Genomic DNA, 26,162 nt, shown 5'->3' with positions numbered 1-26,162 from the left:
GTGGCGGAATAATTAGCTTCTGCTTTTGTAAGACTACGGCTCGTGTATGCAATTACACGTTCTGCGCCGTCTTGCCATTGAACCAGAATAGCCACGAGTCCTGCGTTGCTTGCGTCTGTGTGAATTTCAGTTGCTGCGGTGTCATCAAAATGCGCCAGCACTGGAGCGGATTGAAGGCGTTTGCGCAATTCGGTGAAGGCCTGCTCTTGGTCTTCTGTCCATGCAAAGGGCGCATCTTGTCGCGTCAGTCTCATGAGAGGTTCAGCAATCCTCGAGAAGCCTTCAACGAAACGACGGTAGTAAGCGCAGAGACCCAGGAATCGCTGAACAGCCTTCTTGTCTTTAGGGTGAGGAAACTCGGCAACGGCAGCGAGCTTTTCTGTGTCTGGTCGTACTCCTTGGGAGCTGACCACGTGGCCTAAAAACTTGAGTTCCCGGAAGCCAAAGTAACATTTTTCAGGCTTGATGGTGAGGTTTGCCTTGCGTATTGCGGTAAGGACACTTCGTAGTCGGGTGAGATGTTCATCGAACGTGCTGGAAAACACAACGACGTCTAGGTACACTAGACACGTCTGCCACTTTAGTCCGATGAGTACAGTGTCCATTATTCGTTGAAACGTAGTAGGAGCGGAACAGAGACCGAAAGGCAGGACTTTAAATTCGTATAGCCCGTCGGGAGTCACGAAGGTGGTTTTTTCATGGTTACACTTGTCCACTTCGATTTGCCAGTACCCTGACTTTAGGTCTAATGAAGTAAAGAACTCAGCATGACGCAGATGGTCCAAAGCGTCATCGATCCGTGGCAGGGGGTAAATGTCGTGTTTGGTGACTCGGTTAAGCTGTCTGTAGTCAACGCAGAAGCGGAGCGTGTTGTCGTTCTTTTTTACTAGTACGACAGGCGACGCCCACGGACTTGTCGACGGCTGGATGACGTCATCATTGAGCATTTCTTGAACTTGACGCTTAATTGCCTCCCGCTCCATAGGTGACACGCGGTACGGGTGCTGACGAACAGGCCGCGCCGACTCCTCTGTAACTATCCGGTGTTGCGTAATAGAGGTGCGCTGGACTTTAGATTCTGTGGAAAAACAGCCAGAGAATTCTGTCACTAGGCCCAGTAGCTGATCCTTCTGTACATCTGCTAAGTCAGCATTAATGAGGACGCGGGTACTCAGGCTGGCGTGAGTTGTTGAATCCGGTGAAGTCGCTTGTAACGTGCCGACGTGGGAGAAGTCAGCAATGTCGTTCAGAAAGGCCACAGCTGTACCTTGAGGGACGTGCTAATACTCATGGCTGAAGTTTGCCAACAAAACTTGCGAACACTTATTTTGTATTCGAACAAGGCTCCGGGCGATACAGATGTGTCTTTCGAGCAACAGCGGGATATTTGCCTCAGCAATACCCTCATAGTCGTCGAATGCGTCGCAGGTTACGAAGGTCAATATGCTGCTCCTTGGCGGCACCGTGATGTTCTCGTCGACAATCCTCAAGGCGTTGACATACGTGTCATCAGTGCTGCTCCCTGATAAGGCCTGCGCCGTTGAAAACGTTACCAGCGACTTTTGTAAGTTAATCACGGCTCCATTAGCCTGCAGAAAGTCCATTCCCAGAATTAGGTCCCTCGAACAGCTTGGGAGGATAACGAAATCACCGAGGTACGTAAACCCACGAATCCTCACTCGCGCTGTGCATGTGCATCTTCCTACCGGGGTTAGCAGATGACCTCCTGCAGTGCGAATCTGCGACCCAGTCCACTCGGTAGAAACTTTCTTCAGCTTGCAGGCAAGGTCCATGCTCATAACTGAGGTGTCCGCTGCAGTGTCGATTAACGCTGTTATTTCTTCTTCGTCTACGGTGACGGGAATGTTTGACGTTATTACCTCTCGTACGGTGTTTGACTGCGTCTGTACGTCTGCGTCGTTCTGTTTTCGTCGTCGTCGTAGTGGAGGACCTTGCGCACAGTCGATGTCAGCGGCCTCACATCCGGAGGTCGCTGAACTCAGTTTTCCCAAGCCGCCGGGCTAGGCGAGTGGCGTCTGAGAGCGCCGCGAGAGAAGGCTTGGCTTGGTGATGGTGACCTGTAATGAGCAGGAGACGACGAACGGGGCTTGTGCCATCGTTGATCACCATTGCGACGATTCGCGACGAAACTCTCTATTTCCGGCGGCCGCTCACCAGGTTGTGGACGAGGTGCATTCGGCGAGAATTCTCGGAGCCCCACATGACGATAAGGACACATTCTGTAGATGTGCCCGGCTTCGCCACAATGGTAACAAAGGGGCCTGTAGTCTGCGGTGCGCCAGACGTCGCTCTTCCTAGTCGTTGCTTCGGCGATGTGCAGTGGGCTGCGAGGCCTGAAGCTTACGTCCAATTGCTGAGCGGGCTGTACCATGCTATGCGCACTTGAGGGTGGTGGACGGCGTACTGTTTCAGCGTAACTCATTTCAGGACGCGGTCCCTGCTGTGGTGCCTCGTACTGTTCAGGAACATGGATGGCCTGTCGAACCTCGGCGCGCACCATTTCAGCAATGGAAAGTTGTCCCACAGAGGCAGCAGTCGTCTGCATCTTCTGCAGTTCCTCCTTGATGACAGCCCTGATGAGTTCTCGCAAGGCGTCAACGTCGTTGCCGAGGATAACGGCAGAGAGCTCCCTTGAAATCATGGCGTCGCGGTTGTATTGCCTGGCCCGCTGTTGAAGGGCCTTTTGCATGGTAGTGGCTTCGTCGTGGAACTCTGCAAGTGTCGTCGGCGGATTTCGAATGAGGCCAGCAAAGTTTTCCTCTTTGACGACACGCATTAGGTGGCGAACCTTCTTTGCTTCAGTCATAGAGGGGTCCGCACGTCTGAAGAGCCGATTCATGTCTTCTATGTATGCCGTGACTCGCTCATTCGGGCCTTGAATTCTCGACTCGATTGCTAACTCCGCCCTCTCCTTCCTGTCCGCCCTGGCGAAGGCATTGAGGAACTGCCGACAAAATTCTTCCCATGACGTCAGTGTCGCCTTGTGTTCTCCGTGGTTCTCAAACCATATTTTAGCGGAATCTTCAAGAGCGAAGTACACATAGCGAAGCTTACGCTCGTGGGTCCAGTCGTTGAGGTTGGCGACCCGGTCAAAATGGTCAAGCCAGTCGTCGGCGTCCTCTGAAGCACTCCCGTGGAACGGATTCGGCGTCCGGATCTGATTGACGACCACGTGCGATGCTGTAGTAGCGGCAGGAGGTGGTTGGTTCGTCATTCTACTTCGATCGGGTAGCAGACCGTGCTGTGGCTGGAGTCCCTGGAGACGTCGGCTGGTACGTACGTGCACAGCGGTAAGCTCGGCCGAACTACTCACCGGGCTTACTCTCAACATCGACCGTACCCAGCACTTCCACCAGAAATGTCACCCAGCTAGTACAGCTAGAATAGTTGACCAGCAACAGATAGGCAAAAAACACGACAGCCTTTAATAATGGCTGGACCTCGGAGAGGGCGCGCGCGACCACGAACTTCGTCGTTCTCGCCTCAAGGGGCCAGTGTCACCACGTGCCAACTTATTTTGCGTCAATATTAATGCCCGAACTTTGCGGAGAAATGCATTGGTGTTCCAGTTAGATTCTTAACAAAATGTCGCTTTATGCATTGAAGCACAAAATTAACTAGAACGCCAATGCATTTCTCCGCAAAGTTCGGGAATTCATATCTCGAATCTAGTGTCATCCTGCGAATGAATTCTAAGTGGATCCACCTGGCGAACTCCACAGCTACATTTTGTAAATTGCAATATGGGCCATCAGGTAAGTAGTTAAAAACTTAATTACTGAATTTTTGTTAATTAGTCGATTATGCATTTCAATTTTTTGTGCAAGTAATGTCCACCTCATCGAGTAGACCAGCTCATTAACTAGAATTGGGCTATCTGCCACAGGCAACCCTAAATAAATTTTGAAAGTGTTCGCTTAAACACCCTGTGTATATATATGGGGTGCACATATTCGATTTTACACCAGCGTTGGCTTATATCTATGACAGAACAAATCAAGACAACAGTGCCCGACACCAGTCATTTTCAAGGAGCGGGCTCATCTTTTCTTGCGCATCCCAAATATGATAGCTCCTTAGTCGATAGAGCTATTGAAGGCTTGCTTACCGCATTGTTCTGTTTAATTGCCGCTGCTTCTATTATGAGTCTGGTGTGGTCATGCGTGTGCATTGCAATAACTGTAGTGCATAGAAGAGAGGCTTACACCCGCATTCAGAACACTGTTGTGCCAAGAAGCCATCCCTGCCCTTCTGAGTTTTTTATGGTGCTCTTGAAGGCGCACGCACGTTTAGACACCTTCCAGTGTGCCCCACGTATGTCTGCCCATATGACTGAGGGATATTATATACAGTAGAATTTCGTTGATACGATCTTCATAGGAACTTAAGAATAAAGAGTATCATTCGAAAATCGTATCATCCAACGTATTATCCAACCAGATTGTACTATCGGGGGAAAAAAAATGTATCATCCCGAAAAAATGTATTACACAGAATCGTATCAACGAGGTTCGACTGTACTAGTTTCTTGTGCATTTTTTAATGAACGGGTCCCTATGCTTGACGTTACAGTCTTATTTTTCCTTATTTACAGGACAGGTCAGTCTGCATAACTTGGGTAATTTATTGGGAGCGGAAAAGACAACTGTGAAACCGCTGACATTCACTTTCTTGCATGTGCCTTTCATATTGTCACGAGCCTTGAGAAGTAGTCCTAAAGGTTTAATAGCCGTAGAGCAGCTGGCTCTTGGAAGACGCGACCGTCGGGGCTGGCTCGGGCAGGGAAAAGGGGCGCGCTGTCTTCTTTGTTCTCTTGGGCTTGACCCACTCTTGCCCTCGACCCACTACCTACAGGTAGCAATATCCCCCCTTCCGAACAAAAGCATCGCCTCGATGCAAAAAAAAAAAAAAAAATAGGCGTAGAAGATAGAGAAGCAGGCAGGCAAAGCGAAAGTACACAAAAAAGTAAACATCACGCCGACACAGTCAATGAACGAAGAAACAAGCTCCCGAAGATAAATGAAAAGTATAAACAAAGAGAATGAGAGAAAAACAAAAACGAAAACAAAACAAAAGTTACAGACGCGCAATGTACGGCTTCATGCGCACAACATGAACTATGTCTGAGCTCGGTTGTCTTTGTGTCCTACTGCGTGTCTGCGATGTTGTGTCCGGAACAACTTCGTAGTTTACGTCACTGACATGGCGGAGCACTCTATACGGACCGAAATACCGGCTGAGCAGCTTTTCACTGAGGCCACGACGGCGAACGGGGGTCCACACCCAAACTTGGTCCCCGGGGTTGTAGGACACGTCCCTGTGGCGGATGTTGTAGCGTCGTGCGTCTGCCTGCTGCTGCTGGCCGATATGCAGCCGTGCAAGCTGCCGAGCTTCCTCAGCACGCTCTGCAAATTCCTCGGCGTCAGTTGTCAATAGGTCAGCGTCTGGACTTCGCGACCGTAGAGAAGGCGAAAGGGCGTGAAGCGCGTCGTCTCTTGCACGGCGGTGTTATACGCGAAGGTCACGTAAGGCAAGATCCGATCCCATGTTTTGTGTTGCACGTCGATGTACATTGCGAGCATGTCTGTGATCGTCTTATTCAGTCGCTCGGTAAGTCCGTTGGTCTGCGGATGGTACGCGGTCGTCTTGCGATGCCTGGTGTTGCTCAATTCAAAAACTTCGTCCATAAGCTGCGCTGTGAATGCTGTCCCTCTGTCTGTTATTACAGTGGAGGGAGCACCGTGACGCAAGACGATATGGCGCATGAAGAATTGCGCTACCTCTGAGGCCGTGGCTTGTGGGATCGCCTGCGTTTCAGCATAGCGTGTTAAATAATCTGTCGCGACGATCACCCATTTGTTGCCGTCGGCAGACAGAGGAAACGGTCCGAGAATGTCCATGCCGACTTGGTCGAAAGGCGTGTGAGGTGCTTCAATTGGCTGGAGTAAGCCAGCCGGTTTAACTGATGGTGTCTTGCGGCGCGGGCATTCACGACAGCCTGTAACGTACTGTTTGACGCTTGCCGCAAGTCCGGGCCAATAGTACATTTCGCTTACTCTAGCGAGTGTTCGTGAAAAGCCTAAATGACCAGATGGCGGTTCGTCATGGCAAGCGAAGAGGACGTCGTCGCGCATGTCCCTTGGAACCACCAGGAGGTAAGCACGGCTGGTCGAACGAGCATTCTTCTTATACAGCACGTTGTCTCGCAGACAGAAGGATGTCAGCGAGCGGGACAGATGGCGTGGTATGGTTGTGTCGCGGCCCTCTAAATGATCGATGATCGGTCGAATCTCAGCGTCGTCACGCTGCCGTCTGCTCAAGTCCGACGAACTAATGGCGCCCAGGAAACCGTCATCATCTTCTGTTTCCTGACTGGCAGGATCAATGGGTGCGCGGGACAGCGTGTCAGCATCTTGATGCTTACGGCCAGACTTATAAACGATGGTGATGTCAAATTCCTGTAGCCGCAAGCTCCACCGTGCCAGTCGTCCTGAAGGGTCGCGCATGCTTGCCAACCAACACAGGGCATGGTGGTCTGTCACTACTTTGAAGGGACGCCCATAGAGATAGGGTCGAAACTTGATGATCGCCCATATGACCGCGAGGCACTCTTTCTCCGTAGTCGAATAATTCGCCTCGGCACGGGACAGGGAGCGGCTGGCATATGCTATAACTCTTTCCACTCCATCTTGGAGCTGGACGAGCACTGCGCCAAGACCAATGCTACTGGCGTCGGTATGCACCTCAGTATCAGCGTCATCATCAAAATGTGCAAGAACGGGTGCTGACTGCAGGCGCTGTCATAATTCAGCAAAAGCCGCCTGTTGCTCATTATGCCACACAAATGGGGTATCGTCCCTTGTAAGGCGAGTCAGGGGTTCCGCTATCTTCGAGAAGCCTTTAATAAACCAGCGATAGTAGGCGCACAAACCCAGGAAGCGCCGGACGGCCTTCTTATCGGCAGGAGCTGGAAACGAGGCCACAGCGGCAAGCTTGTCTGGATCGGGTCGGACCCCTTTGGCGCTTACTACATGCCCGAGGAACTTGAGCTCTTCATAACCAAAGTGGCACTTTTCGGGCTTAAGTGTGGGGTCTGCCGATCGTATGGCTTCTAGCACACTCCGTAGGCGGTGAAAATGCTGCTCGAACGTTTCAGAGAAGATGACCACATCATCCAGGTACACAAGACAGGCCTGCCACTTCAGTCCATGTAAGGACAGTGTCCATCATTCGCTGGAAAGTAGCCGGGGCTGAACACAAGCCAAAAGGAAGCACTCGAAATTCATAGAGCCCATCTGGAGTCACAAAGGCTGTTCTCTCGCGGTCGCGTTCGTCTACCTCGATTTGCCAGTACCCGCTTTTTAAATCGAGAGAAGAAAAGTACTGGGCACGCCGTAGTCGATATAACGAGTCGTCGATACGCGGCAGCGGGTACACGTCCTTTTTAGTCACGTTGTTGAGCTTACACAGAAGCGTAGCGTTCCGTCTTTCTTTTTAACAAGAACGACCGGAGATGACCACGGGCTGTTGGAAGGTTCGATGACACCATCGTCAAGCATCTCCCGGACTTGTGTACGTATGGCTTCGCGTTCTTTTGCCGACACGCGGTAAGGCTGCTGGTGTATCGGGCGTGCGTCTTCGTACGTGATGATCCTGTGTTTAGTGACGGAAGTCTGGCGTACCTTGGAACAACGTGCGAAGCAGGTCCTGAATTCAAGCAAGAGCTTGCGCAATGCTGTCTGGCTATCGGTGGACAGTTCAGAATTGATGTCGAGATGGCCCATAGATGTGTCTGCTGTCTCCACTACTTCTGACGTGAAACAGTTGTTAACGTTTGCTACTGCGTCTGAAAACGCTAACGAAGTCCCGCAGAACAGGTGTCGGTGCTCGTAGCTAAAGTTGGTAACAAGCAATTGCGAATGACCAGCACAAATCTGTATCACACTTCGAGCCACACAAACACCTTGCTTCAGTAGGTGTTCCAAGTTACTTTCGGCCACTGTTTCGCCATCGCGTAAGCCACAGCATGTGACGTCGACGAGGACACTGGCTCGTGGAGGAAGCGTTACACTGTCTGCCGAAACACGAAGTACGTCGTCGCGCCGTTGGCCGTCTTGCATTTCGATTGCTCGTTCGGCAGAGAAAGTGATACGACGCTCTTGCAGATCGATAATCGCGCCGTACTCCTGCAGGAAGTCAACCCCAAGAATAACGTCGCGGGAGCATTCGCGTAAGACAAGGCAGCTCGCTACGAATGTAGATCCTTGAATCTCAACTCTAGTCGTGCAGGCGCCCAGTGGAGCAACGACGTGGCCGCCAGCCGTCCGAATCTGCGAGTTATTCCAGGGCGTGATCACTTTCTTCAGTTGCGTTGCTATTTTCCCACTTAGTATCGTGTAGTCTGCGCCAGTGTCCACTAAAGCACTATCGGCATAACCGTCAACAGTACCTGGTATATCGAGCGAAAGCCGGTCGTCCCGTTCAGTTGCAGGTGATGTCGGATCGGTATCTTTCCGTAACTGCGTCCGTCGGAGGTCTTCAGCGTTTCGACCGTCAGCGACCTTGCCCCCAAAGATCGCCTCAGTTAGTTTTCCCGGCGGGGACTGGTTGACCGCTCGGGAGAATACCGCTGGGGCGGAGGTGAAAATCGTCTCGGAGACGGCGAACGCGACTGCCGCCTGGCAGGCGGTGGCAAGCGCTGCTGGGACAGGTATTCCTGAATGTCCCGGGGTCGTTGGCCATATCGGGGCGGCGGCGAGTATGCGGAAAAGCCGCGAATCCCAAGGCGCCGGTATGGGCACTGGCGGTACAAGGGGTCAGCTTCACCGCAGTGGAAGCACAGAGGCCGATGATCGGGTGTGCGCCAAACATCCGACTTCTCCGAGGGGGCGGGCGTCTATCGTCGACGTAGTGAACCGCTTGCTCCGTACGATGGGCAAATGGAGCGGCATGAACAACGGGCGGCGGCGTGTACCCAGCGTCGTAGTACGGTATCGGCTGCACCGACTTAACTGACACCGTAGGAGGAGCACGAACGAATAGCGGCGGAGAGGAAGCAGGGCGCTTCAGGGCTTCCGCGTAGGTCGCACGGGAGTATTCAGGAGGTTCTGCCGCAACGTTAGCAGGAGGCAAGGTATCACGGCGCGCCTGGTGCAGTTCGTACTTGATAATGCTCGCTATGGAGCTTACCATAGGTTGCGGTGTTACAGCGGCCTTTTGCAACTCTTCACGCACTACAGAGCGGATGAGTTCTCGCAGTGAGTCGCCGTTGCTTCCTATGGCCGTGAAAATGTCAGCAGCAGACATGCTGTTCGCTTGCCGCTCATACAAGTTCGAGCGATGCAGAAGCATCTTTTCCCATGGTTACGGCTGGGGCGGTTTGAAGGGGAGCGCTGGTCATAGCCATTGATGTGGTGGGAACTGTAGCGTCGACGACTTCTGGGGACAGTCCCCTGATCCTGCGGCTGGCCCGATGCACGGAAGTGTCGACAGGCACTGGATCCGTGAGGACGCTTACCCCGCACCTCCACCAGTTTGTCACGAGCCTCGAGAAGTAGTCCTAAAGTTTTAATAGCCGTAGAGTAGCTGGCTCTTGGAAGACGCGACCGTCGGGGCTGGCTCGGCAGGGAAAAGGGGCGCGCGGTCTTCTTTGTTTTCTTGGGCTCGACCCACTCTTGCCCTCGACCCACTACCTACAGGTGGCAATATGTAAAGGAGCTAAAAAAATGTTCACCATGCCATTTCCCAATTTTAAGGCCATGATAATTTTGTGTATGTAAGGAATTGCGGTTATGTTCTATTCCTTTTTCTGCTGTTCCTGTTTTTTGTTTACCCAAGTCATTAGAAGTTTTTCATTAACAGACTTTATCAGGGGAGCAGGGTAGCTACCGTCTTTTAATAGGTAATGGTGCTTTGTTTTGTTTTGCAAGCTTTCTTTTGAGTGCTCTACCATGTCATCGGTGTTCTTTGACTCTTGACAATTTGGGTCAAATATGCAGAATTTGTGTGGAGTATGAAACCTCACCAACTTCAAGTGCTCTGCAGTGGCTGACAGCTCAACAGACTGCAGGGAAACTGTATCCGTACCTCTACAGTCACTGTGAGGCATGTTAACACAGCAGAAGCGGCCTCTCCGCAATGACCCTCATATTATATTTTTTATTGCAGCCAATTCATGCTAGATCAATGTTGCCTTGCCAGGATACACCGAGTGTAAAGATGCCATACAGTGCTTTGGTGAGTTGGATGAAGTAGTTCAGAAGGATTTCGAGAAATGCTTACATTATATTTTGGTTATATTGTGTAACATTTTTTTTTTTTTTAAAGGTTCGAGCACCAAAAGAACTAACAGTCCTGATGAGTGCAATTTGTCAGGGCTGTGATGAGTGTGGTGATGGTGCAACAAGGATGACTAAGTTCACGCAGAAGGCATGTTTACAATCTTGCACCGAATTGAGTCTGATTCATTACAGATGATTTCCAACCCTTGAATGTACCCATCAAGTGTTTACCTTGCTTGCACGCAGGTTCCAGTGCCATCCTATCTTATAGCCATCGTTGTTGGTGCCATTGAAAGAAGGTAAATGAAAGATGTGTGCTTAAAAAAAAAAACAATTACCGAAATGTCTTTCATTGCCTTCGCAGGAAAATAGGCCCAAGGTGTGCTGTCTTGGCTGAGAAGGAGCAGCTAAACTTGGCCGTTATTGACTTCGCAGATGTGAGAATACATTATATCCTTGAACACCTTTCAGTAATTTTTTCGTCTCACCAAAGTAAAACCAGGTGTGCAAGCTTTTCATATAGCCGAGTCAATGAAGTTGACGGTTGAAATGAAAATTAGTAATGAAAATGATGCTAAAGATGTGACCCACGCGTTACATCACATATTCATACAAGTTGTACACAAGAGTGGGGTTTTAATCTATACATACTGCTTGAATTTTCACTTTGTTGAAGGGCCATTTGTCTTGCTTTACATACACCAAAGCTGATCTGTGCAATAACTTCTTCAGTTGCAGTACCCGATTTTTCTACGTATAATCCACCACCGCATACAACCCGCACCTCCAATGACAACAGCCCGGAAAGAAAAAACATCCGCGCGTACACACTGCATACAACAACGTTGAGATCCTTGCAAAAGGTCTCCGTTCGTGGATGCAGAACACGTCCACACTGTATCTGTGGGCAGTGGCTCTTTCCCCCCCACAATCCGCAAGCTCAAATCGTGATTTGCTCCGTTGGGTGAAAGATTTATGATCAGCTTCTGCTGCGCTAGGACGCCCATTAAGCGCAGTTCATCGTGATCCGAGTTCTAGTTTGCTGGCACCGTGTACCCTATTTGCTTACTAAATGCAGAATGGTGATCCGTAAAGAATGGGCAACCTTGAAGAGGAGAGGGGAGCTTCAACATGTGAGGGTGGGGTACCCTAGAAGATAACAAAACTAAATGGCGGAGAACCTAGCCTAACGCTATGGCTTCACCGCAGTGCACTGCGCACTGCCGTGAAGCCACACTTTATGATAAAATTCCCATATAACCCACCCCCAGACATTAGTGTTGCACTTTTTTGCATTTTTGTTAAAGGTTATATGTATGCATACAATAAAAATATGCCGTATTAAATTGTTCACACAAAGAAAACGGCTCAATAGGATTTGGAACTGGTACATTCTAAGAAAATTCTTATTCAACTTATACTACAATATCGATTAATTTGCACTAAGTGTGCTAGAGAAAACTGTTGGAACATAGATGCCTGAGCATGTGCTCATAGTGCCTGTATGTGGTAATGCAACAGGCAGTAACATATTGCTACATGCATTGCGTGTTTCTTGTGGATGTGCGTGCGGGCGCCCCGACGAAAAAGACGAACTGCTCCTTGCTCTCGAGCTGTTGGCTGAACTGGCCAGCGCTGCATTTGCCTTTTGTAAATATACATTGTAAATAGTCTCCAGTGCATATTCCTTCATTTGCGTAACATTTTGGGGGAGAGTGCCGTTCTCCATCCTCGCCACAGAGCTCCGCAGCGGCCACACCGTCCACCTTTCTACCATGGCTCCCGGTGACGACACCTCTACACCTGCGACTCCAACAACAACGTATGTCACGGTTGCCACTCCCCACGATCCTGGCATATTCTTTGGCCAAGATAATGTCGACGTTGATGACTGGCTCAGCGTGTATGAGCATGTTAGCTGAAACAACCACTGGGACCCTACCATAATGCTAGCGAATGTGCTCTTCTATTTGGGTGGAACACCTCGTGTCTGGTTCCGGACACACGAGGACGAGATCTCTAGCTGGGATGCTTTCAAGGAGAAGCTCAGCAACCTCTTCGGAAATCCAACCGGTCGGCAGCTCGCTGCAAGAAAAGAGCTTGCTACCCGAGTACAGTCTTCCGCGGAATCGTATGTCTCGTACATACAAGACATGCTTGCTCTTTGCCAGAAAGTCGACGAGAACATGGTCGAGGTTGACGAAGTAGGCCATGTTCTCAAAGGGATCGCGGTTGACGCATTCAACTTGTTGATCTTCAACAATGTGTCCACTATCGACGTCATTGTCAAGGAATGCCGCCGCTTTGAGCTCGCCAAAAACTGCTGCATCATTCCACAGTTCTCTTGTCTCCCTGACAATGCTACAACACCGACGTGCGTCGACCTTACCGCTTCACTCCCCTCAAATGAGAACGTCACACGTATTGTTCGCCGCGAGCCCGAGGCTGCAAGTCTTGCCCAGTTCCATCCACGCCCACTTGACCCCACCATTGACCAACCGGCCCCAGCGATCTCCCTCATTCAGGCAGTTGTGCGGCAAGAATTTGCCAACCTTGGTTTTCCTGCTGCCTGCTCTGTCTCCCGACCTGACGCCAGACCGGTGCCGACAGCTGCACCTCGCAGTGATCTGTATTCCCCTCCCAGATACCGCAGCCATACAGAGTGGAGAACTCCGGACAACAAGCCAGTCTGCTTCCGTTGCCTCCAAATTGGCCACGTCTCTCGCCACTGCTGCATGACCTGAATGAACGTCCCCGTATTCGAGCTACTTTTCCCCGTCTCCTTGCCCATATGCCGACCCTCGCCGCTACTCGCCTCGCCATATGCCTGCTACCTCTGATGTATCCGTCGATGACAGTCGTCCCACTCGCTCGCCGTCACCTCAGCGCCGTCGGTCCTCGTCGCCCCAGCCACGCTGCTATTCGTTGCTGACCAATTATGGCCCCTCCCAGATCGAAAACGACCATGCAGCTCCTGGGGGTAGTGCTGCATTATCTTCATCCTGCCGAAATCCTCCTTTGACGCTCCCAACGAACCACAACTTACTTGATGTTCATGTCGACGGTGTCCCTTTACGGCGTTAATAGATACTGCAGCCCAGGTGTCCATAACGAGTTCTAACCTCTGTCGTCGACTGAAGAAGGTTCGCACGCCTGCTCCTACACGAGCCATACGTGTTGCCAATGGCAGCACTGTTGCCGTCACTGGAATGTGTACTTCCCGTATAGGTACCGCCGACCGCCATGTTCCAGTTCTTTTTACAGTGCTGACCAATTGTCCCCATGACGCAGTCCTCGGACTCGACTTTTTTACGGCGCATTCAGCTTTGATCGACTGTTCTGCTGGTACCCTTTGCCTCGAACTTCCTCTACTTGCGCATATTTGTGCTGAACTGCCGAACAACTTTAGTACGACCGCATTTGTCCGCCTGCCGCCTACAGCCTTGACTTTCATCGATTTGCTATCATCTTTTCTTGTGCCCGATTGTCGTGTTTATGTCACCGATCTCGGAGGCGTGCGGGTGTTAAAAGAGATGGAGAAGGCAAGCGCATGGCAACACAGCAAACAGATTTTTAATTACACGCAAACTCAAAACCAAAAACCTCAAACTAAAAATCAAGCACACTAAAACATAGCGAACAAATACAAGTACAACTTAAAGCTTCATGCACTAAACAAATTCTACTTTGCGCCTACGCTTGTCTGTGGTGGCTAATCCTTCAAAGTCAGGCAACCCTGTCCTATCTCGCTGAAACGCACGCCTGAAACGCTACAAAGAGTCGCCTTGCTGCACCCGTCGTTGCACGTGTGTTCCGGCTTGTCGGCTCTTTTTCCCAAGCAGTTGGTGCTTTCGTTGATGATGTAGTCTCCTTGCAGTCGTCACGTCGTCTCTTTTATCGGTGGTGAGTTCGTCGGTACTTCGTCGGTGATGAGCTCGTCAGTAATTCTTCAGTGATGGCGCTCGGCGTTGCTTAGGCCCACCTGGATAGGCCTAGTGTCAGGATGCGTCGCAACTTCTTCATGAGTGCCGACGTGGCGTCCCGCGGAGAATCGAACGTGCCGGTCTGCTGCAGAAGAGGGATCCTCTCTGGGGTGCCCGGTCCTGCCGTGAGAGGCTGCAGCCAGTCCGGGAGCCTCGCTCGAACTTGCCGAGGTCGACGGCCACACCTTGGACGGCCAACGTCACGGACTCAGCCAGACCCCCAAGTCTCCCGTCGCCAGAGCGTAGCTGACGATGCGACCTTCCTGGCCCGCAGCCACGTCGATAATCAACGGACAGCGCCGTTCATCCCCCAATTACGCTTCGGGTCACGCGCCTCGAGGGCTCGTGCCGTTCCGAACACCGTGCTTCTCTTCTTTTTCGCACCGCAGGCGACCTCTTACATATGACACCGATGGTGATTACATGCCTCCTCGTTATCAATTTTGGCCTGACAAAGCAAGTTCTGCATATCGGTTGCAATGCTGCGCGCTATAGGACATCTACATTTTCAATAGACATCTGCTCCGATTCTTCACCATGTCCACAGGATGCTATTTGCTCTTACGCAACATTTAGGCCCATGATTGCTGCAAACCTATTGCCTGAACAAGCAGCAGCTCTGTGCCGCCTTTTGGTTTCCTAGCATAACATCTTCGACCTCAACAATCGACCATTGGGCCAGACATCAATAGTTAAGCATCAGAAATACCGGTGATGCCAGTCCTATTCATCGCCAGCCATATCGACTCTCTGCTTCAGAGCGAAAGGTTATTCAACATGAATTGAACAAGATGCTTGCCAAAGGCATTGTTGAATCCTGGTCGAGCCGTTGGGCATCACCCATTGTGCTTGTTAAAAAGAAAGATGGCACGTGGCGCTTCTGCGCAGTTTATCGTCATTTAAATCGAATTACCGAAAAAGATGTGTACCCCTTGCCTCGTATTGACGACACCCTCGATTGTCTCCACTGTGCCAACTACTTTTCATCAATAGACCTTCGGTCTGGTTATTGGCAAATTTCCATGGATGGGGAAAAGGACCAAGAGAAGACCGCGTTCGTCACACCTGATGGTCTATATCAATTCAAAGTTATGTCATTTGGTCTATGCAACGCCCCAGCCACGTTCGAACGTATGATGGACTCTTTGCTTCAAGGGTTCAAATGGTCAACATGCCTCTGCTACCTAGACGACGTTCTCGTATTTTCGCCTACATTTGAGACACACCTTGAGCGCTTATCAGCTGTTCTTCAAGTCTTCCACGAGGCTGGGCTCCTACTAAATTCCTCGAAGCGTCAATTAGGTCGTCGGCAGATTACATTGCTGAGCCACCTCATCGACGCATCCGGTATTCAACCAGACCCGGAGAAAATTTGTGCTGTCATGTCTTTTCCTGTACCTCAGTCTATCAAAGACGTACAAAGTTTTGTAGGCCTCTGCTCCTACTTCCGACGGTTCGTTCAAGACTTCGCAGCGATTGCCCAACCACTTACTGATCTTCTGAAGAAGGACGTGCCGTTTACGTGGGGTCCCGCTCAAACTGCCGCGTTTGCCCACCTGACCAACATTCTCACCACGCCGCCTATTCTGGCCCACTTTGACCCCTCTTCCCCTACAGAGGTTCGTACCGATGCCAGTGGTCTCAGTATCGGAGCCGTCTTAGCCCAACGTCAACAGGGACGCAATCGTGTTATCGCCTACGCTAGCCGCCTCCTCACAGCAGCGGAGCGCAACTATTTGATTACAGACCGTGAATGCCTGGTTCTCGTCTGGGCGGTTTCTAAATTCCGCCCGTACTTGTATGGCACGCATTTCTCTGTAATCACGGACCACCACGCGCTCTGCTGGCTTTCCTCACTCAAGGATCCTACCGGCCGGCTTGGTCGCTGGGCTCTGCGGCTACAAGAATATTCCTATGCGGTAGTCTACAAGTCGGGCCGCCTACATCAAGACGCAGACTGCTTATCATGCTATCCAGTGGACGAACCACCCGCCGACCCTGACAGCGATGCCGACGCTTGCGTTTTCTCGGTTACTCAGCTGCCACAAGTCACCGACGAGCAGCGCCATGATGCCACCTTGCGCGCCATCATTGATCGTTTATGCGCCTTCTGATTCATCCCTTCATTTGTTTGTTCTCTGGGATGGTGTATTATACCGCCACAACGTCCGCCCCGACGGTCCTGCCCTACTCCTCGTCATTCCTCGGCACCTCCGGCCAGGTGACCAACGGCAGATCACCTCGGCAGGTCACCTCGGCATCTCCCGCACCTACGACCGGATTCGTCGACGCTTCTTTTGGCCAGGCCTTGCCTGCTCCGTCCGGAAATACGTTGCGGCGTGTGATAAATGCCAGCGCCGAAAAACATGATCGACGCTCCCTGCCGGGTGCCTTCAACAGCTCGACATTCCTTCGGAGCCGTTCTTTCGTGTTGGCTTGGACTTACTTGGCCCTCTCCCTCTATCAACGTCTGGCAACAAGTGGGTCGCTGTGGGGACAGATTACGCCACGTGCTACGCCATCACCAGAGCGCTTCCAACAAGCTGCGCCACAGATGTCGCCGATTTTCTTTTATGCCACGTGATTCTGCAGCATGGAGCTCCACACCAACTGCTCACTGACCGTGGTTGGACATTCCTTTCTAAAGTCATCGCCGACATCCTGCAGTCCTGCTCAACCAGGCACAAGCTGACTACGTCTCACCATCCACAGACTAATGGTCTCACGGAGCGTCTGAATCGAACCCCGACAGACATGCTTGCAAAGTATGTCTCATCCGACCATACTGATTGGGACCTTGCCCTACCCTATGTCACATTTGCTTACAATTCTTTGTGTCACGACACTGCCGGTTATTCCCCGTTCTTTCTGTTGTTTGGCCGAGAACCCACATTGCCACTGGACACATCCCTTCCATCTGCAGCAGCAGAGACCACCGAATATGCACTTGACGCAATCACCAGGGCAGCCCAAGCACGCGAAATTGGCCGCGCTCGCCTCCTGACCTCCAAAGAGAACCAACGGCATCTGTACGATCGTCAACACAGACGTCCACTTTTCGCCTGGATCTCTAGTACTTCTGTGGTCTCAGACTTGTCACGTTGGCCTGTCAGAAAAACTCCTGTCTCGGTACACAGGTCCATATCGAGTGCTGCGCACCGTGACTCCAGTTACTTACGAAATCGCCCCAGTTAGTACCAGTGCCTCATCTGCCCCGAATTCCTCAGACATTGTGCATGTTGTACGCCTAAAACCATAATACCTCCTATTACCACCGATACTTTGACGCAGAGAAATGGTGCTTCTTCTGCCGGGGATAATGCTGCATGCATATTGCATGTTTATTGTGGACGATGCGCACGGACGGCCTGTCGAAGAAGACGAACTGCTCCTTGCTCTCGAGCTGTTGGCTGAACTGGCCAGCGCTGCATTTGCCTTTTGTAAATATACATTGTAAATAGTCTCCAGTGCGTAATCCTTCGTTCGCGTAACAATATTTTCAGCAGGCCAATTTCTCAAGTGGTCGGCTGATTTCCCATTTAAATGTCATATAGAGGATTGTGCTTTTGCAGCTCAAGTATTTGTGAGAGCTGAGGTGCCGAGAACACATTTGTTTGTGCAATAAAACTCCCAATAGAATTCACATTCTGTCTTTTTTTTTTTTTGCTGCTGTATGTCTTTTAGGGATGCTATCGAACCGAGGAATATGTTTTGGCAAAGAGATTCATTCATTCATGGGGCCTAACATCCCAAAGCAACATTGATGATATGCGGGACGCTTAGTGGAGGACTCTGGTTTAAATTTCACTACCTATAGTTCTTCATCTTGCACCTAAATTTAAGTACGCAGGCGTTATTAAGTTTTGCCCCATCAAAATGCAGCTGCCGCGGCAACCTCGTTCTCAGCAGCCGAATGCCATAGCTATTGAGCCACCATGATGGATTTCGAGTGAAGAGAGTCAATTAAGCACCTGAACGGGCTAAATATTCTTCCTGCACCATTTATGTAAAAGAAAATTCAAATTTTCGCTGCTACAGGCTTAAAACTGCTTAATGTTACAATCACAGTCACTTGTGGTTATTTTATATTTCAGTTTCTTCCAAGATGTAACTAAAATAGACACCTGCAAGAGAAAGAAATCTTTTCAGCTTTCAGATAGAAATATTGATAACTTTTTATTGAACGTTTGGTTCAACATTCCAGTCTGTGGGCTTGTAACTTTTGTCAAGTCATTATGCAGATGCTGAGGGCAAGATTTTCATATGGGTTGTCTATTGGCTAAATAGCCGTCAAGCTAATCAGCTTTGCTTTTTTTTTTTGCAGTAAAAGCTGTTAAGGGTAATTTCAGTGCTCAATGTGCCTATGCACTCGAGTCTTGCAATAATATCTGAAATGCACCTACAGCTGTTCAGTGATATTATACCAGGTGACCTTTCTTTCATTTTGAACAAATTAAAACAAAAGGTCATTTCAGTCTGTTCAGGTTGATTACCTGAAAAAGTGACTATTACTCACCAAATTGCAGTGCCCAGTTGGCATTATTAACTTTACAATTATTTGCTTTAGGAGACATGTTCCAATTGTCAAATTGACGTCGAAGTTGGTTCACAAAAAGCACTAATTTTTTTAACGATTCAGTGAGAGATAGAGGAAAGGAAGCGAGGTCAAGGAGAAGAAAGTCTCCAGTTTGCTGCCCTGCGAGTGGGTTGGGAAAAATGGGTTAAAAAAGAAGAGAGGAGAGAGACAGAGGGAGGAAAACCAAACAAAGTACTATAGGCCAGTGCCTGCAGTATTGTGCACAGAGGCACTCACTTATTGCTGTGCTCAACAAGTTCGACGACTGACTTCTGTTGGAAATGACAATCCTTAAACGTAGATGTGACACATATCGTGACTGATACTGTTAAAGCATTGTTGTCTTTCTGGCGATTCATCGCGCTGAGTGAATGAAGTTTTACAAACTTTCATTTAGAACTCGATGTTGATTGTGAGTGTCTTCAAGGGATAATGACAACGACGAAGAGGCCATGTTGCATAAGGAACTATAATTATCCTAATTGGAATCATTAATGAGGAATTCTTTTTTTTTAGATTAAACTTTTTTCTCTTTTTTTAATGGTTAGCAGCTTTTTGCCAATAAATAGCATTTGAATTTAAAGCCCGGTAATGTGTTATTTAGAAATTGTATTTGTTGCACTTCAGACCTAGCACACAGAGTTAATGTACAGTAGATTGGAAGCTGTACTTTGTGAGGTCTCACACGTGCTCTTTGGACAAAGGAATGGCAACACAGTAGTGCAAACAATGAAAATGGCATTGATTGCAGCTTTCATACACTAATGCATGCTAGCCGAATTACTACCCATAGAACGTTCACATGGGCGCGCAACAAATCAAGGAAGTCCTACTCACCGCGACCGGATAGCGAGCGAATATGTTTGCCCCATGCTATGACACAATCGCCTAGTCGTTCACGTGTACGGTCATGCGAATGGCGGCGAGTTCGAACGATCAATGTTTGTCCATACCGGTGTTCACTCCTAAGCCTTCTCGGGACGATCCCGCGAAGCGGGCGGCGCACGCGTGAGCAGTCCGTGTGTGCTGCTCGCCGACCCCAAAGCCAAGAGGAAGCAACTTCTTCCGTTTGCACCCAAGCAACCTCGCCATTCGGTAGCATTAGCAGCGCAACACTGGCGCCATCTCTCATAATACTCTGCCGCTTTAACGCCATGCAGGGAAGCCGGATTACAAGAGACGGGAGCCATGTGGGGAAAACAGCATCAGGGGACGTGTGAGTCGCGCAACCCCACAACTTCTCATTAGTGAGATTTGCATAATATTGCCACCTTGCACACAATCTTTAGCTGAAAGGTAGAGTAGGTATAAATTATTAAAAGATGTTCGGTGATACTGCATTACTTATGCAGCGAAGATGCTTGCTGTAAATATTGACGCTTGTGTTCTAGGCAGAAGACAACGACGATGGGGGGCATTTAACGGACTCCGTCTAGTGGGTCGGTGGGACGACGAAGAAGACGTGTCTCTGATCTGTTTTGCTTGAACTGGTTGTCTCGTTCCTGAAGAACGTCTCCGAGTCTTCTCTTGGCGTTGTACCACGACACTGGTGGAGGTGCGGGGTATCGATCCCAGTACCTCTCCCCTCTTTGCCGTTGGAGGGGTTCGGAGATGCCTGCGCCAGTACTTTTTTCCCGAGAAGTTGCCTTGCCCCCTCTGTTGTTTTTTTCTCTCGTTTCTTCCTTTTAGCTGTAATATATATGTGTGCAAGTGCTGTTGAGACAGTGATGCTGCGACGGTGGACGCTCGTGTGTATGTATCTATCTCTCTCCTTCACTGGTGGAGGTGCGGGGTATTGACCACGCCTGATGCTCCGGACTCCTTCTGGGAGTCGTTCATCTAGCCCGGACGCATTGCCCCCAGTTACAATCCCCGTGCATCGCTTCAGCCGTCGACTGCTAGGCCTTGCCCCGGAGTTCTCCCCTCTTCAACCACCTTTTTCTCGGCGCCCCACACATCTGGCAATGGCCGAAACCAGCCCACCGCAAGCACCCCAATGCAGCCGGTCTCCCAGTCAACAACAGGTAACCGTTCTTCATCCGCTGGTTCCCGATCGCTATTGGTGCAGCCTTTGAAGACATTGAAGACTGGCTTGACAAGTACGAGCGCGTCGCACAGATCAACCAGTGGACCGAACAGCAAAAGCTCTCCCACGTCTATTTCGCCCTTGACGACAATGGCCGTACTTGGTACAAGAACCGCGAAGGTAGCCTAACGACATGGAATGACTTTCGGCAGAAAATCACCGATACTTTTGCAAGTGCTGACCGACGCGACCGCGCCCAGCAGTTGATGGAGCTACGGGTGCAACAACCCAATGAGTCGGTCACAATGTTCGCTGAAGACATGGCCCGTCTCTTTCGTAGAGCCGACCCGAACATGACCGAGGATAGGAAGTTGCGTTACCTCATGCGAGGTGTAAAAGAGCAGTTGTTCGCGGGGCTTGCGCGGAATTCACCAGTCACTGTCGCTGATTTCATCAAAGAGGCTACGGCTATTGAGCGGGCCCTTCATCAACGATGCAGGCAGTACGATCGACTGTCCACCAGCACCGTAATCAATGCCACCGCATTGACTCCAGAGTATGAGAGCCCCTTACGCGATTTGATCAGAGAGCTCGTCAGAGAAGAAATTCACAAGATTCTGACACCGACACTGGATAGCCCCGTCGCGTCAATCGCCGAAGTGGTCCGTGACGAAATCCGGCAGGCGTTACCGGCAGCCGATCGTCCAGACCACCAGTGTCCCATGACTTACGCTGCCCGATGTCCGCCACCCGTTACAAGCACACCCCCGTACCACCAGCCACCGACAGCCGCTCCTTGGTCGCCGCCGCAAGAGGAGGCCTTCAGGCGCGCACCCGTGATGCTGCCGATGCAGTCAAACCGCCAGCCATCATTCGCCGCGCCTTGGTCCACGCCGCAAAACGACCCTACGAGACGGCCCCAATTTCGGAGATCCGATGCGTGGCGCACCGCCGATAACCGCCCTCTCTGTTTTAACTGCGGGGGTGCTGGCCATATTTCGCGCCATTGCTGGCATCGTGACACATCATTTCGACCTCTTCGTCCGTGGTCTGATGGTCAGCGTGCAAATGGCGACTCCATGCTACGCCGCAACGACGCTGATTTTCAGGGACCTCCCATAGCGCACCCGCATGACGAATCCGTGCCCAATGCTCGGTCCGATTTCAGCCGACGGTCGCGCTCCTCAACGCCTACACGCCAGATGCCTGCAGGACGCACTTTTGCCGACCTTCAAGGACGAAGGTCGCCCAGCCCCCGCCGGGGAAACTGAAGGCGGCGACCTCTGGGGGTAAGGTTGCAGGCCTGCCGCAAGACGATAAAAAGCCCCCAACTCGCCCGCTGCCGAACGCCGAGAGGCCGATAACCGACCCCGAAGAAATTGTGAGCGCCGACCTTGATGTTTTCGTTGATGGACAGCCAGTGACAGCGTTAGTCGACACTGGTGCTGACTTCTCTATAATAAGTCAGGAACTCGCCCTCCGCCTGAAGAAAGTAAAGACGCCATGGACGGGACCTCACATAAGGACGGCAGGCGGCCACTTACTCATGTCTACTGGAAGTTGTACTGCAAGAATTAACATTGGAGATTCTTCTTTCGTGGCCGCTTTCATCGTGCTTCCTGCGTACTGTAAAGATTTGATTATTGGAATGGATTTCCTAACGGAATATGGCACCTTAATTAACATCCCAGACCGCATGGGGATGTTTTATAAGAGCCCTAGTTTAGTCAATTACTTATCGCCGCAACACAACTCATTTCGTTTAACAGAAGACGACGTCGTAATCCCACCTCGGTCATGTATCCTTGCTTCAGTGGCCTGTGACGTACCGTTTCATTGCGAAGGAGTTGCCGACCAAATAACCATTTTGTTGCTTACTCACGGTATCTCGGTTGCACGAGAAATTGTAAATGTCACCGACGGGCGCACGAACCTATTGCTAACAAATTTTAGCACTGAGAGACGGCACCTTCCAAAAGGCACGGCTGTGGCTTATTTTGACGGTGTTGCAGGAAGTTCGCGGTTGCTGTTCACTACTCGAAGTGCCTACACAAGACCCAGCTCCTGTACTTGACGTCAGCACTGTTTTGCCGCAGCATGACCGAGAACGGCTTCTTACGCTATTGGCCGCGTTCAACGACTGCTTTTCGTCGACGTCAAGAGTCGGTCGGACGCCTCTAACAAGGCACCGAATAATTACAGAGGATACGGCGAGACCGATTCACCAAAATCCTTATCGTGTGGCTCCCAGAGAACGTGAAGCCATACAACAACAGGTGACAAAAATGCTTGAAGACGACGTGATCCAACCATCAATGAGTCCCTGGGCATCCCCTGTAGTTCTAGTCAAGAAAAAAGACGGCAGCTTGCGTTTCTGTGTGGACTACCGAAAACTAAATCAGGTGACGAAGAAAGACGTGTACCCGCTTCCCCGTATCGACGATTCCCTCGACAGGCTTCGACACGTGCGTTACTTCTCTTCAATGGACTTGAAAAGCGGCTATTGGCAAATCGAGGTAGACCCCAGGGACCGTGAAAAGACTGCTTTTGTGACGCCAGACGGCCTATACGAATTTAAGGTTTTGCCTTTCGGCTTGTGCTCTGCCCCTGCTACGTTCCAACGCCTCATGGATACTGTGCTTTCCGGTCGCAAGTGGAAAACCTGCTTAGTGTACCTCGACGACGTCATCGTGTTCTCCGCAACGTTTGAAGAACACCTCGAACGGCTTGAAGCGGTTCTGCAGTCCATACGATCCGCCGGCCTCACCCTGAAGCCGGAGAAGTGCCACTTTGGCTTTGCGGAATTACAGTTTCTTGGTCACGTCGTCAGCCACGCCGGTGTCCGCCCAGATCCTGAAAAAATTACCGCCGTCGCACAGTTTCCCGTACCATCCGATAAAAAGGCTGTCCGGCGGTTCCTCGGCCTCTGCGCCTATTACCGGCGGTTTATTGCAGACTTTGCTCATATTGCGTCGCCGTTAACTCGCCTCACGAGAGACGACGCTGCTTTTGTATGGGGCGACGAAGAGCAAGGGGCATTTAACGTCTTGCGGCAACGTCTCCAGACACCTCCAGTGCTTGCCCACTTTGATGAGACCGCTCCTACATCGCTCCATACGGATGCCAGCAATGTTGGATTGGGAGCTGTTCTTGTGCAATGGCAGGATAACACGGAAAGAGTGATTGCCTATGCAAGCAGAACGCTCTCACGCGCCGAGGCAAATTATTCCACAACTGAGAAAGAATGCCTCGCCGTGGTATGGGCGGTTATGAAATTTCGCCCATATTTGTGTGGCCGCCCTTTCAAAGTTCTCAGCGACCACCATTCACTGTGTTGGTTGACTAACCTTAAAGATCCGTCTGGACGATTGGCGCGTTGGAGCCTAAGGCTGCAAGAGTTTGACATGACGGTCACGTACAAGTCAGGGAAGCGACATATGGATGCTGACTGCCTGTCTCGGTCGCCAATAGAGTCGGCTTCTCCACTCGAAGAAGAAGATGCACCATTTCTTTGTGTTCTGGACACATCTGCCATCGCTCAACATCAACGGGATGACCCTGAGTTGCTTGCACTCATCAATTACTTAGAAGGAAGATCTGATAAAGCACCTAGAGTTTTCGCAAGAGGATTGTCTTCGTTTTGTTTGCGGGCCAAAGTCCTTTACAAAAGAAACTTTTCTTCAACCGGGTCCCCCTACCTGCTCGTCATTCCTGCAGCTCGTCGTACGGAAGTACTTCAAGCCTGTCACAACGAGGTGATTTCTGGTCACTTAGGCTACACGCGAACATTGGGCAGAGTGCGGCAAAGCTACTACTGGCCGAGACTTACCACCGCCGTGAAACATCACGTTCGCACTTGTCTCGACTGCCAGAGGCGCAAGGCGCCCCCGACGAAACCAGCCGGCCTCCTACAACCTGTCCAGGTTCCTCGAACACCATTCGATCAAATTGGTATGGATATTTTGGGCCCACTTCCTACTTCTACTGCAGGGAATCGCTTTGTTCTCGTCGCAACCGACTATCTGACGCGGTATGCTGAAACAAAGGCCATCCAGAGAGGCACAGCAGCCGAGGTGGCGCGCTTTTTCATTGAGAATGTTGTGTTACGACACGGCGCACCCAGCGTCGTAATCACGGACCGAGGAACTGCATTCACGGCTGCACTTTTAGATCACGTCTTGCTGCTAATTGGAACAGCTCATCGGAAGTCAACGGCCTACCATCCACAAACCAACTGACTGACAGAGTGTCTAAACAAAACAATCGAAGACATGCTTTCAATGTACGTGGATGTCGATCATAAAAATTGGGATGACATTCTTCCTTATATCACGTTTGCGTACAACACGGCGAAACAAGAGACGACGCGCATGACTCCGTTCAGCCTTGTTCATGGCCGGGATGTACGAACGATGTTGGATGCAATGCTTCCACACGAATTTGATGACACTGATACAGACGCCGATATGTTTACGCAACGCGCCGAAGAGGCTCGGCAGCTCGCGCGCTTACGGATCTGCCAGCAGCAAGACTGCGACGCAGGCCGCTATGATGCTCACCGTAGAACCGTAACCTATGAAGTCGGCGACCGAGTGTGGGTTTGGACACCCATACGGAAACGAGGCCTCTCCGAGAAGCTGTTAAGGCGATACTTCGGACCATATCGAGTATTGCGGCGACTCAGTGATATAACATACGAGGTCGTCCCCGATAGTCCCAACTGTACGCGGCGTCGCCCGCACCGTCCTGAACTTGTGCATGTTGTACGCATGAAGCCGTATGTGAGCGAATGACTCTGCGCGCGACCCTCCCTTCTGCAAGTGACATTTCTGGTCTAGCATCGGGACGATGCTCTTCTAGGGAGGGACAAATGACGCGTGTGTTCTAGGCAGAAGACAACGACGATGGGGGGCATTTAACGAACTCCGTCTAGTGGGTCGGTGGGATTTGGGCCGACGACGAAGAAGAAGTGTCTCTGATCTGTTTTGCTTGAACTGGTTGTCTCGTTGTTCCTGAAGAACGTCTCCGAGTCTTCTCTTGGCGTTGTACCGCGACAATATGTTGTATTTACCTTTCAATTTACCTTTCCAGAATATAACTGCATGAATATCTGTGCTATACATTGTTTGAAGTTTGGCTACCTTTCATAAGAATTACGCAGGCTCACAGAAAGAGAACATTTAAAGCTAACACCTTGTAAGAAGCGCATAGGATGTTACAAAGAGGAACCATCTTTTACAACATGTTTTGAATGCACTTTGGTTTAGCAGAGCTAA

General features: G+C 50.6%; 1 protein-coding gene across 2 annotated transcripts in view; it reads left to right on the top strand.

Annotated features, from left to right (window-relative positions):
• Nucleotides 1–26,162, top strand: part of LOC119466376 (leukotriene A-4 hydrolase-like) — a 126,000-nt gene that overhangs the window by 12,090 nt on the left and 87,748 nt on the right. For both annotated transcript variants that reach the window (XM_049657259.1, XM_037726885.2), the window contains exons 3-7: nt 10,020–10,125; nt 10,189–10,257; nt 10,348–10,449; nt 10,548–10,600; nt 10,666–10,738. In XM_049657259.1, coding sequence (XP_049513216.1) covers nt 10,020–10,125; nt 10,189–10,257; nt 10,348–10,449; nt 10,548–10,600; nt 10,666–10,738 — 403 coding nt within the window. The remainder of the gene's footprint in view (nt 1–10,019; nt 10,126–10,188; nt 10,258–10,347; nt 10,450–10,547; nt 10,601–10,665; nt 10,739–26,162) is intronic.

Source organism: Dermacentor silvarum, chromosome 10 (assembly GCF_013339745.2).
Source record: "Dermacentor silvarum isolate Dsil-2018 chromosome 10, BIME_Dsil_1.4, whole genome shotgun sequence".
Taxonomy (NCBI): domain Eukaryota; kingdom Metazoa; phylum Arthropoda; class Arachnida; order Ixodida; family Ixodidae; genus Dermacentor; species Dermacentor silvarum.
This window is presented reverse-complemented; position numbering and strand designations above follow the sequence as displayed.